The 14,871-nt window shown below is 34.8% G+C and overlaps 1 protein-coding gene across 1 annotated transcript; it reads right to left on the reverse strand.

Annotated features, from left to right (window-relative positions):
- Nucleotides 1-8,743: 8,743 nt before the first annotated feature.
- Nucleotides 8,744-14,638, reverse strand: Pabpc4l (poly(A) binding protein cytoplasmic 4 like). The gene has a single exon (XM_087193289.1). It carries the CDS (start codon nt 13,987-13,989, stop codon nt 12,877-12,879), a length of 1,113 nt encoding a protein of 370 aa, XP_087049415.1. The 5' UTR covers nt 13,990-14,638; the 3' UTR covers nt 8,744-12,876.
- Between the last annotated feature and the right edge of the window lie 233 nt (nt 14,639-14,871).

Consider the following 14,871-nt stretch of genomic DNA (forward strand, 5'->3'; position numbering starts at 1 on the left):
TGTGGATACCCAGAAAAAAAATTCAATAGTTTCTGCAAGGAGAAAAGTTGTTTCCCTGAAATTTGCTGTATATTTCCATAAATTAACTTTGAAATACCATTATAAAAAATCATGCTGAAATGGAATATTTACTATGTGGCTACTGATAAGTACTAGTTTCATCTATAAATCTAAGATATTTTAATATTAAAATATACATTTTCATAGCCTAATTGTGGCCATAGTTTGTAAATAATGATATCCTAACACTGACACTTTGAGGACAAGTTGATATATTTTTTAAAATAGAAATCATTAGAAATCTCCATGAAGTTAGGAATTTTGTTTATACAAATAGCTTTAGTCTAATAATCTGCAATGGCACTGACACATACTTAAAATGATACTTTCCTCAACTTCTTTTCTTTTTTTTGTCTTATTGGTTTTAAATAATTTATTGATAATTAGTGTTTATTTTATATTACAGTTCTAATTTGTATTGATGGGTAAAGGTAAAGCTATCAAATTTTTCAATGATTTTGGCTGTATCTCATAGATTCTGATAAAGTCCTATTTTAATTTTGGGAAACGTGGCAGTTTTATTTATATTTTAATTTTGAGTTAACACTATGTTTAATTCCCAAGTGAATGCAGATTTTGTCATAAATTTTTCACTTTATTGAAAAGAGTTCAGAAATGTTCTGTATATTAGTATTATTTATTGCAAAGTCTTAAAAACTTTCTTTTGTGGGATAAAAATGATGCATTTTCATAAATAATTTGGGAGATATATATTATACATATATGGTTAAATTATAAATGAGAAATAATTAGTAAATCAAAATCTTTACGAAATTGTTGTCCACTTGATCTTAGATCAACAAATGTGTTAACTATATTTATTAATCTCTTTGCATAGCTTCCTCGCAGCTACTGTTGTTTAACAAAATTCATTGTTATGTGAATGGATTAAAATTTATGACAATGTCTCTAAGAAATATTGTTTTTAATTTTTTAACAAAAGTTCATCATTTTACACTGTTTGGTCTAAATTTTACCTTTTAAACATCAAGATTTTAGCCCCTATTTTCTTTTCAACTGAATTTGATTAGGGCATATTGGTGCATCCTTTTACTTTTATTTATCTTGGGTGGTTGTTTCTTTTAAGACTTTAATTTCAACACAGCGGAATTTTTTATTTCATATTTTTAGCCAAAAAGAAAATATTTTCTTACTGTTGGTGATTGAAGCCCGTGTAGTTATGCACAAATATATATTATTCAATTCTCATGCTTTTAATACGTTATTCACATATTGATATATAATTAAGAGGTCATTTATTTTTTTCTCTTCTGTTATATATTTTGGCATTTAGAAAGGTTTGCAATTTTAAACTAGTGATTACCTTTGACTTCATGATTTTATGATTTTTAGATTATCTATAGCCTCCTCACTTTTTAAAATACTGTTCACTGTTTCCCTTTTTGAGCACTGTTGAACTTAACTCTCAAACATTCCTTTCCCTTTTCTTTCCTCTCCCTCTCCCTCCAAATACAGCTTGAAGTAACAATTTTTACTTTCAGTTAATGAGTATAAGACAATTAGCTGACTGATTCAACTTTATGTTTGCTCTCTCAGTTTTCTGAACCATTTTTCATCAGATGCCTTCACCTAAAAAGTCAATGTCCAGCCTAGAAATAGTCTCTTTTATATTTGCCTTTCAGTCTTTCTTCTACAAATGAATACATATTCAGTGGTTATCACCAGATTTTAAGCAGTATCCTGAAGTATTTTCATTTTCTAAAGATAATGTCTTGTGTAATCATTAAGGATGTCTGGTGGAAACAGCCTTCTCTCAGTTCTGTCATATTGTAAAAGTTCTCCTTTACATTATTGAAGATTAATTTGAATGGATGTGACATTGTTTGGTCTTGCTTTCTTTCCTTAGCATCTTAATTTTGTTATAACATGGTTTCCTGGCACAAAACATTACCATTTCAAAGGCTGATATCAAGGTGATGTTATTTTCTTTATAAGATACTTATAAAGTATCTGAACACTCAAAGATTTCCTTCAGTTTTGCTTTAAAGTACAATTTATGCTAAAATATAACCAAGTTCTAAGTATTATCCACTGTATGTTGATTTTTATCTGGTACTAGAAGGTAAAAAAAGAAAAAATATGTCTATGTATATACACATGCATATGTATATATGTATGTATGATTTTTTTCACTTTTGGCATTATCTACATACTTATCTATTATTTTCCTTCTTATTGAAACTTCATTTCTATAGATGTTTATTCCTTTAGAATTCACCATTTGTAAAATAAAATTAAATTTCTTAATAATAAATATCATATTGTCTTGTTTTATTTCTATTTTTCTAATTTTGATTGATGATGTCCTCCATAGTTTTATTATTTTCTTATTTTGACAAACTAGGTAAAATTTCTTGTTTTGTGTGCTTGTCCTGTGCATATGCTTTCATTATAAGAATATTGTCCTGTTTATTTTTATGATCTTCATTATGTCTTCTTTCAAATTCTCATGATCAGGCCTTAATCCCTGTGTCTCACAAAGTTACTCCCCCTAAACAAAAGGACAATAAGGTTAAACAATCCTATTAATCAGAGCTATATCCAATCTGATGAAGAAAAGAAAATACATATGGAATTTTCATATGGAAAGGAAATACAGGTACAGACAACAGTGAGGTGCCTACATAGGGGAAAGACCAAGAATGAGACACAAGAAGGTAGACATCTGCTAGCCACAGAGAGGCTACTGAGAAAAAAACAAACACACCGACACCTTGATCTTGGAATTATAACCTCCAGAACTATGAGGAAAAATAATTTAAATTATTTCAGCCAACCATGTTTTTAGTAGTATGTTATGACAGCATTAGGGAACTGATATCATCATTATTATTACTGTATTTTTATTTTCTCTGAGAAAGACACTAAGTGTAACTAAAGTTCATTTATTCATTGCTCATGAAAGATGGGATTTCCAGTTCTATTTTAAAGCATAGATAAGATAGGATAGACTTCTCATTTTCAGTGCTTAAGATTCTCTATGATTTTGTTACAGAAAAAAATTAAATACATCCTTATATTTTCTGACATCGTCTTCATTCACCATTCCCTCTTTTTAATCTGTTCCTATTCTTCTTTTGCTACAGTATCCCCATCTTAGTTAATTTCGATTCTACTGCACACAAGAGCTTTTCCTTACTGTGTGATTTCATGTTGTTGGACATTGAAAACATTGCAAAACTCTTCTTGGAGCCACTGTCTTCTAACCAGTGTCTTTCGTTTGTCTGTCTCAATTAAAACTCACAAATCCAGCAAAAATTGAGATTATGGAGCCAGGCATGGTGGTGCACACCTGTAATCCCAGCACTTGGGAGACTGATGCAAGAGGATTATCATGAGTTCTAGGCTAGCCTGGACTACATGGTGAGTTCAAGGCCAGCCTGGACTACATGGTGAGTTCAAGGCCAGCCTGGACTACATGGTGAGTCCTTGTCTCAGACGTCCCCGACCAACACCACCACTAAAAATGAGAATATGTTAGGAGACTCTTCTAACATATTTGTAAAGTTATGTTTCAAGATTACTAAAACATTTTTAATCTGAAAAAAAAAATATATATATATACATATTTTCCTCCTGTATTTCTACCTTTTGCATAATTCACGTTCAACTCATTGTATTAGCAACATAATGGGTTTATATTCAAACATGTTGCCTGCTCTGCTCCAATGTTCAGAAATTGAGCAGTTCTACCTGGCATAGTGCTCATGTGGACTTTTCTATTTGGTTTTTGTTTTTGTTTTTGTTTCGCTTTTGCTTTGGATACTAGCAGCTGACCTTTAATTCCTACTTTGGGGAATAGTCCCTGTGGATTACTGTGCTTAGTGTAGCCTAACATATTGATCTCCTTTCCTTTAATGAATTGAGTCAATTCACAGTGTTTCAGAATGATTTGAAGCAATTCTGGCCTCATATTCTAGGAAATTCAGTATTCAATTTTTCTTTAATTCTATAATCAATGGGTTGCAGAATTCATCATCAAAACATACATTAAAGGCTGAGGATGTAGGTCAGTGGCAGCTCACCTGCCTGACAAGCACAAGGTCCTAAGCCTCGATCCCCAGTACAAAAAAAAATTAAGTTACATTTTGTACTAAAAAGCAGATCATTAGCAACATCAAAAATAATCAAAGTTTTAAAAAGAACAAAAATGAAAAATTACATACATTTTTTTACCCGTATATTTGATTTATGGTAAAGAATGTGTCGTTAAGGCTGCTGATTCAGATCATGCATCACCTACAGCAAGATAGCTCTTTTGTCAATTGTTTTTGGATTGTGTATCCACATTACCCATAGCAGATGTGATAATATTAAGTACTAATTTATTATAGTGTATATATTAGGACCAGTGAATCCTTGGCCACTTAATATAATGTCAATTATTAAGCTTATTTTTGATTTAATTTGTTTGGTGAGTTATGTATCTTGACCTCAATTGTTTTTCTTCCTTGTAATTTTCAAAATTTGTATCTTTTTACTATTTGTACCCTCCATATCAGATTTATATCTACCAATATTGATTGACTCAGGCTATCACCAGAGTGGAGTATGTATGCTGTGGTTTCTATCTAGATCCCCGTCAAGAGTCTGATGCATTCATGGACAGGATTTTTGAAAGAGGGTTGGACCATGAGGCATGCTAGCCGACTTGCAGGCAGTAGGTGAGTCTGGTCAGGAGAGTCGAGTTGCTAGGGGCATGACCCGGAAGGGAAGGGGGCATGATCCGGAAAGGAAAGGTGTATCTCACCCCCAGGCTCATCCCTCCTTCCCTTTCTGCTTCCTTGCCACATGCAATTAGCAGCTTTCTTTCATATAGGCCCTTCTACCTCGTGGTTTCAATGAGCTTGCCAAGCATGCACTGAAACTTCTGAAATGTCAGCTTCTTCTCCTTTAAGTTGTGGATGTTCAGCATTATGTCCCGGTGACATGGGAAGGGCCTAAGAAATGTGCATCTAGGTAGAACTTCTCAGTTTGGCTCTTAGCAATTTGCTCTCTCCAGCTTATAGATCAACTGTCTTTGATTTTGATGACATCTGTGTTTTCCTGTGTTCAAAGTACTGTGGTCATGTGTTTCATGCTTGGTTATATCCATATAGAAAATAGCATTATTCAGAATGGAGTTGAGGGAGCAAAGCATACTTTATTTGGACAATGTCAAGGTTCTCTTATCCTGAGAACACAGCAAAACTGATAGTGATAATGCATGTAGTTTTTTGCATTCGTATGTCTTAAGGACAGAAAATGTGGCTTTGAGTATTTTAGCAGGTGTAAGCAAGCATGGGATATAAATATCAAAATTTGTTTAAGAATCTATGGGATTCTTACAAAAATACAAATGGATAATTCAAATGTGAATTAAATATTTCCCATGCCAGCCTCTGTACAGTTAATCTTCTTTTTTTTTGTTTTGATTGGCTATGATGCCACCAATATGATCTGTTTTCTCTGCCAGAAGTAATAAAATGATTGAGAAATTCAAATAAAGATGATGGTAGTAGTAGACTGCAGAGTGAGAGGCAATGAAAGTGTCTGTAAGAACGCATAGAGGTAAAGAAAAAGCATCAGGTAGAAAACTGCAAAAGCAGAAATAATCTTAGTGATAGTTTCTTTCCAAATAAATAGATTCCTGAAAAATATCAAGATGTTTACAAGGTAAGGAAAGATCATGTGATTAAGACTAGAATATTCCAGGCACTGGAAATAATTAAACAGCTTCCTTACCCCCTCTACCGGGTGATGTTGGTGTGCAATCAGTGTGTGTGTGGGGGGGGGTACTCTACATTCATTCATATCTTCCCTGGAACTTGTGTCTTGATTTTTAGTTTGAAAAACAACCTCTACCCTTCTCAAGCAAGGCTATTTTTGGTCAAGGTTAGAACACGTTACCTAACCCTAGCTAATGAATCAATTTCATTACCTTGTTGCTAGGGATTAGATTAATAAAAGAATATCATCCAAAAGTAACAATGAAACTTTCTCCCCAGAAATATGTGGGAAAAAACCTCTTTCCTGGACACTTATATCCAGACTATTTACTTTCTAAGAAATACTTTTTTTGTTTTGTTTTGTTTTGTTTTGTTTTCATAAAACAGTAGAGAGTCAGGTTTTTCCTTGTGGGACACAACACCCTGATTAAAGCTTAAGGTGAGGCAGGGTTATTTTAACACGTTAAAGTAGCTGAAATAAAATCAGTTTATTTCAATGTTTTGACCAATGGAAATAGCAGCATAAAAATTAAAATTAAAATGAACTGCCAAACAGAAGAGAAGCATCCTGGTTCATGGTAAAGATTTGCAGACTATTGGTAGCCAATTAATGATTTCTAAGCAGAGGAGTAACATGATTAAATTTTCATTTACCAGTATACTATAATTTCATTTAAAATCAGAATAAATAGTAAAACTAAAATAATATAGCTATATAACCACAGTGCCGATGGCTTTTTGCTATTTGTAACCTATACAATATAAATGTCATTTATAAAAGTACTACAAAGGCAATATATTAGTGAAAAGAGTTGTGAGGAACCCTAGATTATAATGTTTTTATATGTCTCCTGGTGAATCACTAAAATAATGATATGTCAAACCAGTCTCATTATAATTCTAAGATTTGGCTTATATTCAAATTGAGGCATTTCTTTAGCTAATTACTGATGAATTACTATTATAAATGCTTCCTTTAACTTGGAGGAGCAAGGATTTGCAGTAAAATTTATGACATATCTGTGGCTCACATACAAGGAAGACATAGAATGTGAATCAAACTTGCAATGCACTACGAACTGTCAGATATGGTTTCTCAACATGAGAAAAATCTCATTGGAAATATTGATTTGAATAATACAAAGTATGAATCATGAGAAATATTCACTGAATGTAAATGAATCCATAATAGCCACCATTTTCTTGCCATTTCCCTTGGAAATCAAATATACTGTTAGAACATGGGAGAACTTGGAAGTGGAGATTTTTTTGAGTATCTAACATGAGGTAAATATAAATGAACTAACAAAATCTCATGCAAGATGGTTGTACAAACTGCCAATATCTCTCAGAAGCTAAGTGGTCCTAGTCTACGGTGTAAATTGTCACCAAGAGGGTACCTTTTTTTTTTCTCTCTCTAAATGGATAATTAGTTCATTCAGAAGAACTTTGATTTACTTAAGAACATTCTTTGAATTCTAAGATGTGATCATGAAGTAAAACCAGCACATTGCTATAAATATTTCCTTTGGCAAACTTGCCAGATAATTTAACCTTAAAAATTTCAAATCCAAGTGTATTTGTATCTCAGAATTTAATACAATGTTTTTTATAGAGTTTCATATGTTGGAGACATTTTGTAGTTGTGAGAGTTTTTAGATTTTCCTCAAGATTTATCCATTACATTACCTGAAGGAACTGTTCTTTTCAAATTCTTTATGCATAATACTATAATAGTTAGTATTGTTCACAATAAGTTATGATTTCCTTCATTCTGGTAGCACAATTCTACACATTAGTATGTATGAAAACATGTTGGACTTAGACACACTGAATTAAAAATCAAGAAACCAATAATTTATCGAACAAATTTATATTGAAACATTTCTGACTATTTTTAATCTGTTAATTGTTTTTTGGGAAAATTCATACAGAAGATAAAAATGAATTTGATCTTTTCAGTTACAGTTTTCATTTTGTTTGTAATTTAGGCCTAATAGAGTATGATATCATGCAACAAACCAAATCTAGTTACCAAACAAAAACAAATTTAATTTTATACGCTATATACATTTGCATAATTTATTCCTTAAGAATGCACAAAAGGAAGTAAAAAAATCACCAGTTTGACTCAGTCTTGAAAGCTATTTGAAAAAAGAAGACAGGATTTGCAGAACTAATTATAAGTAAGACTTAAAAGAATAAATAAAAATATCAAATAGTAATAATTTAAATTAGATATAAATAATGAACTATATGCAGGGTTTAGGTATGGATTTTCCCACTTTCATTTTCAACCTTATTTATTTTCTGTGTAACCCCATTCTACACAGAATATGCAAAGTTAATTCCTTCCCCAGTTCTCAAGACTGCGCTGGTTGCATTTGTCTACTAATATGGGAGAATAAGAAGTAAAGGGGAAGCTTTTGAGAAGTTTGTGGGAAAGATATCACCTGATAAATATTGCTGGCTCTGAGTGTGATGACAAGAATTCCTGCAACCATCTTTGTTACTACAGTTTTGCAGCACATAATGTTTACATCCCGTGTATGGAGTTGGGATGTACATAGCACATCTTCATTCCTTTTTTCATCCCCTTTCCTCCTCTCCCTCCACCTCCCTCCATCTCTCGATTCCCAATCATCTGTCTACACTGACAGATGATAAAGACAAGTTATGAAGAGAAAGAGATAGGAGACTTGAAAAGTGATGCTAAAACCCTGACACACTACGCCATGCCCGAGTACACCTTAACTCTGAGCACTGTATTATGTAAAACTTCCTTCAGTGGTAGTATTTTCTGGTTCTTGAACCCAAAACTATCTGGGGGATATTTAGTATGTTTTATTTTTCAAAACATAATTTTAAAAAATTATTTTTTATTGTTCTTTAAAAATACATTATAAAACATATTTCTAAATATAATACAAATAAACTCATTTTAAATATTCAATATGTTTGGTGAATTTTATTTTAACAATTGCTGTAGTTTGTCTATGGCTTGTGTATGCCCCTCAAGGGTCATATGTGCATCCCTATTATGAGGTATTAAGGGGGTGTAATTTAATTTGATCATGATATTTAAAGGTGAGTCTTTCAGGAGGTGGTACACTGAATCCCCCATGATTGAATACTAGTCACTTTCAAGGAAGAGAAACCAAAAAGACTACAAGTCCCTGCTTCCTGCTCTACTATGTTATGAGCACTACCACATCAGGAGTCTGCCAGCAGGAAAGCCACCACCACATGTGGACCGTTCCCTTTAGACTAGTACTGGGACCCAAAATAAACCACTTTTCTTTACAACACAGCCTGGTGGTATTTCATTATAGCAATGACAACTGGACTAATACAAAGATTAAATTCAGAAGTGTCTTTGAAATAGTCAATTAATTATTTTCTGAAAACTGGATCTGTACTAGTGTTTTGTTTTTAATCCTAGTGCAATAATTATGAGTAACTGGAACAAAGCTATTTCATATATAAATTGGCCTTTTAAAGCATGAAATGTCAGTATCTTCACTTAAAAATGTAGTGTATTTTTTGTTTATTCTTAGGAGGAATTGATCTGCAGAAGGGTAAAAATACTTTAACATAAAATAAATTAAGAATTATTTTCAAACATGTCAGATTTTATTTAATATTTTCTCCCTAAAAGTATAAAATTTTGAGAGCATTAAAATATTGATACTAAAACATTTTTAAACTATTTTTATCCAAAATTCTCATTTAAAATCTTTACAAGACACATATTTATAAAATCAACTATACAAGCAAGTTTGTAGCCATTAACAAATTTGGCAATATGTTTAGAAAGGAGGAAAGAGTTATAGAACTGGTTAAATGCATCTCTATGTCAATTAGCTTTTACTAGAATTCTTATCAGAAAAGTGAAGATTCTATTTATTTATCAAGGCACATGGGCACAAAAAATAATTTTATTGAAAAAACAAATATCTTTCAACTAAGATGATGAAACTGCCACACACACTAAATCACAGTAAATAAAATAAACAAGGAAATCCATTGGATAATATATTTTGGTAAGCTGTTAATTCTTAAATAATCAATTTGGGCTGGGGATTTAGCTCAGTGGTTTTGCTGCTTGCTGCGCAAGCACAAGGACCCAAGTTCGATCCCCAGTACCAAAAAAAAAAAAAAAAAAAAAAAAAAAAAAAAATCAATTACAGAAATGGTAGCTTATGGTGTCATTCAAGTATAACTACAATTCATCTAGACATCTTATATTATCACTTATTAATTCCTTGTGCACATAGAGAATGTAGTTCCTGGATACTATTTGAATAATCTATATACAAATATCCAATGCTGTTCAAACATCTGTACTTTTTTATAGACTGGATTATCCAAAAAGGGATATCAGGATTTTACACACTCACTATACTTCCTAGTCCTATTGCCTTAACAATTCAATTCTTCTGAAGTAAAATAATTTTTTTTCAACACAGGAATTCTGAGAGCCAATGAATTATAGCTGGCACGGGAGTTTTGCATAAATTCTTATAGTAAATCAGTATTTACCAACAAATATGTCATTAAAGATTGAAAAACATAGCATATTTAAAACATTTACTACACTTCTTCTGTAATATATTTTATAAATGAGCTTTGGTTAGAAAATTATTAGGAATTTGAAATTCTTGAAGGAATAGAAGATATTATAGATGAATTGTGCAGATGTGCTGAAACACGATGCCAAAGCCATCTAAATAAGATTGAAAACTTTGAATTTAAATTTATTTTGGAGCAAATTTCAAAACTATGAACAAAGTAAGAATACTAGGGAGAAATATCCAACAAATCTATGTAAACAGAAATGCCCCAATGGGTAAATAGTTAAAGATCACAGAATATTAACTCACAAATATGAAAATATGAATAAATACAAAAATTGTGTTTAATTTATAATAAAAATAGTAATAAAAGAATGAAATAAAGCAATGGTGAAATATTTCATTTTTACATGTGATGTTGAACTAGCTAGAAAGTTAAAAATCACTTCTTACTTAGAGTACATGGAAATGGGAACTCCCATTTGATAAGGTAAATGTCATTAGCACATTCTCTCTGGACCTCATTTAGACCATATGTAACAAAATTATATATTTGAATTGCTTGCTCTTTTAACAATTAATTCTACTTTTATTCATTTTCTTGAGAAAATAGTTAAGTCTATCATGTAAAGAGTTTGCCAGGATGATTATATATCCAGTTGTTTATGATAGAGGAAAACAAAAGGAAAATAGAGGAAATAATTCAGCAACACATGTTTATTAATAAGAAGTTAGTTATATTATAGAATAGTCATTGAATAAAACATGAAAGTCATTAAATTATAACACAAATAATTATTTGTGGACATGGTAATCAACCATAGCATATTGTTAAGTTGAAAAAGCAAGGTAAAACAAAATCTATATGTTCCTATCTTAGCTATATTATCTATGTGTGTATAGGTAGACAGATAGATAGATAGATAGATAGAAAAAAATTAGTGGAATATGTAGCACATTTAAAGAGGATCTGTTTTTGTAATAAGATCATATGTTACTCTTTCATTGTCCATATTTTTATTAACTAAAATTGATTTTTAATTTAGAAAGCATTTGACGAAAATATATATAATTTCTACAAAATAAAATGAAACAAAATTTTCTTGTTCATAAAGTATTATGAAAGAAAAATATCTTGTTCATAATAGTAATATATGAAACAAAATATTTGGATATAAGATTATAAGAAATAATTAACCAAATAAAAATGATCAAATTAATAACAAAATCTTTTTCTAGATACCTTTGGTATAAATGAATCATGGTTTATACAGTAATGATTTAAATGTTAATAAATAACTCTTGCCTAATTTTCCAAATGGATTTGAAGCACATAATGAGACCTAACATAATAAAGTACTTTTAAGAAAGTCTGAAAAATGAAGAAAGCAATATTGATCGAGGAAATGTAGGGGAGAAAATATAGGGATGGGACGAGAATAAAACCTGTACTAAGAAACAGTCCAAGCAATGGCACATCAATTTATACAAACAGTCAATGAGTTTCTGATCTGTTACAGCTAAAAGTACATCTTAATGGGTGATATTGTTCTCATAGTCTAATAACAAGAAGTATAAGTTTATAAAAATAGAGAAACTTACTTTTCTGAAACTTGAGAGTATCAGTACATGGACGACTACAAAACACTTAAAAACACAGATTTTAAACAGGTTTCTATATTCTACACATATAACTTTCATAATATTGCTATCTGACAAAACCTTAAGGCATAACAGCTGCATAGATAAGAAGATACCAACTTTGGGTCCTCTGAATTGCTACAGGTTTATAACTTCTGAAATGTATGTTAAATTTGTACTACCCAAGTAAACAGGGTAGATTACTAGGAAGTAGCAGAATTACAGTAAACCAATTTTAAAGGGTAACAAAATATCCCTTAAAATCAGTTTGTAGAAGATATTAAAATTCTACATCATCTTAATTTGAATCATTAGAAAAACAACAATGTCAGGATATAAATTTATAAGAAATCCAAGTATTCACTTGTAGTTAAAAACATTAATCCAAAATGATATTAGATATTCAACTGAATTTGTACTAGTGACTTCTTAACTTTTGATTTATCAAAAAACTTTAAAGAAATTATAAAATGGTGCTAAAATAAACCACTTTGGACTCTTGATTTTGAGCATATTTTCAAAGAAGAAATTAAAATTAGCAATACTAATGAAATGAGAAAGAAAATATGCAATAAACTCAGATAATTATCTGACTTTAGTTGGTTCAAAATATGACAATTATTTTTACTGCTGTTAATATCATATCAAAACTAAAAAATATATATAATTTTAACAGTAGAAAAGGTGCCTCTATAAAATGAACCTGAGATTCATTTATTTTTCCACAAAAGAAAAAACTGGATTTGCATGAAAAAATAAATCATATTATACAATGAAATACAATCAGCAGCCATCAGCGGGATTGGAGGTCTCCTGAAGACAAGGCAGGCAAAGCTGTCCACTCCTCCCCACCTGGCGAGAAAGCCACCTTCTCAGGGCCGCTGGGCCAAGGCGATGCTGAGGGCTTTGGAGCCCAAGACGCGGCCGTTCATCTCGGTCAGGGCTTTGGCAGCTTCCTCTGGAGAGGAGAAGCATATCAAGCCGAAGCCTCTGCTGTACCCTTCTTCCTTCATTACCTTGACTCTGGTAATAGATCCGAATGAAGAAAATTCCTTTCGTAGTTGTTCATCATCAACGGTGTCATCGAGGTTCTTAACATAGAGTTTCACGCCTTGGCACCTACGAATTCTTTCCTTCTTCATCTGCTCAAACATGTGTTTCAGCTCAGCCTGTCGCTCTACTTTCTTTTGTGCCCTGCCTACAAAAACGAGCTGCCCGTTCATGTCCTTCCCATTCATTTCTTCCACGGCCCTTTTGGCAGCCTCGTGGCTCTCAAAGCTCACGAAGCCAAAGCCTTTGGATTTCCCGCTGGAATCTGTCATCACCTTAACACTCAAGGTCTTGCCATATCTGCTGAAAACACCTTGGAGTCTCTCATCGTCCATGTCATCCCCAAAGTTCTTGATGTAAACATTGGTGAACTCACTGGCTCTGCTTCTGAGCTCAGCTTCCCGATCCTTGCGGGGTTTGAATGGGGCGACAAACACAGGCCGGTCATTGATCACTTTGCCATTCATCTGCTCGATGGCGCAGTTGGCAGCGCTCTGGCTCTGAAAGTGCACAAACGCGTAGCCCTTGGATCCCTGATCGTCGCTCATCACCTTGGAGGACAGGATCTTTCCGAACCCTGAAAAGTGCTCATAGAGGGTTTTGTTGTCCACGGATCTGTCCAGATTCTTGACGAACACGTTCCCAATTCCTGATCTCCGTAAGCAGGCATCACGTTGAGACCACATGAGGCGGATGGGTCTGCCCTTGATCACGTCGAAGTTCATGGTGTCCAGGGCCCTCTGGGCGTCCGCCAGCTGCAGGAAGTTCACGTAGGCGTAGCCCAGGGGCTGGCGCGTGGCCAGGTCCCTGCAGATGCGGATGGACAGCACGGGCCCCGCGGCGCTGAACTTCCGGAACAGCAGGTCCTCGGTGGCCTCGGCGTGCAGGTCCCCCACGTACAGGGAGGCCAGGCGGTACTTGGCGGCCGCGTTCATCACCCCTGTCCTCGCCAGCACCAGCTGGACCCCAGGCTGCACTGGCCAAGTCCTGCAGGAGCGGGGCTGGAGCGCAGCTGGCGGGGAGTCCTGCGACGGGGCCTGGGGATCGCCCCTGGGGTCCAGCTCCCCCTGCTCACGCAACACCTTCACCCCCAAGCGGCCCGCGGAGGCCTCCCCGGGAAGTTGGCAGCACAACTTAGAAATCTCAAAAGATTTTTTTTGGACAAACCGTTCCTTCAGCAACAGTTTTCGAGGACCTTGCGTGGAAGCCCTGGCCGCTGGTTTCTGAATAAAAATAGGCCTCGAGTGCTCAGGCCGGTGTAGAGTTACAGCGCCCCGGGCAGAGCTGCCCCGGGTGGGCGGCGGCGCGGCGCGGGCGCGGGGCTGGGGGGTCTGGTCGCCCCTCCGGACCCGAGCCCGAGCCGCAGCCCCGGCCCTGCAGCCGCAGCCCGAGGGCACCGCGGGGACGGACGTAGGGGTCGGACGTAGGGGTCGGAGCTGAGGGCGAGGAAGCCGGAACTCGGAGCGGGACTTCCCGCGCACTCGCTGCCAAGTGGGATGTTTGCTTTTTCATATTTTTTTCAGATCGTTTTTCTTTCCCCCGCCCCCTTACTGGTTTCCCACCCCGCAGGACTGCTAAGCCCAGAGCCCGGAGGCGGTGACTGAGGTGGAGAAAGGCCGGGGGCGTGGCCCCAAGGAACCCGGGCCGGGAGCAAAGCCCAGTGCTGAGCCAGGCCCTTCCTTGGCTTCCTAGCTGCGCACCTCCGGGAGGGCTGCCTTGCTTCCCAGCCTGAGGCCCAACATCCGCACCCCTTTCTTCTAAGCTCTGCAAGACCCGCGTGTCTTCCAAACTCAGCTACCGCTTAGTTCCCCTTCAGT

The sequence above is a fragment of the Heterocephalus glaber genome, unplaced genomic scaffold, assembly GCF_053883595.1.
Source record: "Heterocephalus glaber isolate CG9 unplaced genomic scaffold, H.glaber_assembly_v1.0 deba00001586, whole genome shotgun sequence".
NCBI lineage: Eukaryota > Metazoa > Chordata > Mammalia > Rodentia > Bathyergidae > Heterocephalus > Heterocephalus glaber.

Coding starts and splice junctions, on each gene's coding strand:
- Pabpc4l (XM_087193289.1), bottom strand. CDS start 13,989: ATGAACGCGGCCGCCAAGTACCGCCTGGCCTCCCTGTACGTGGGGGAC.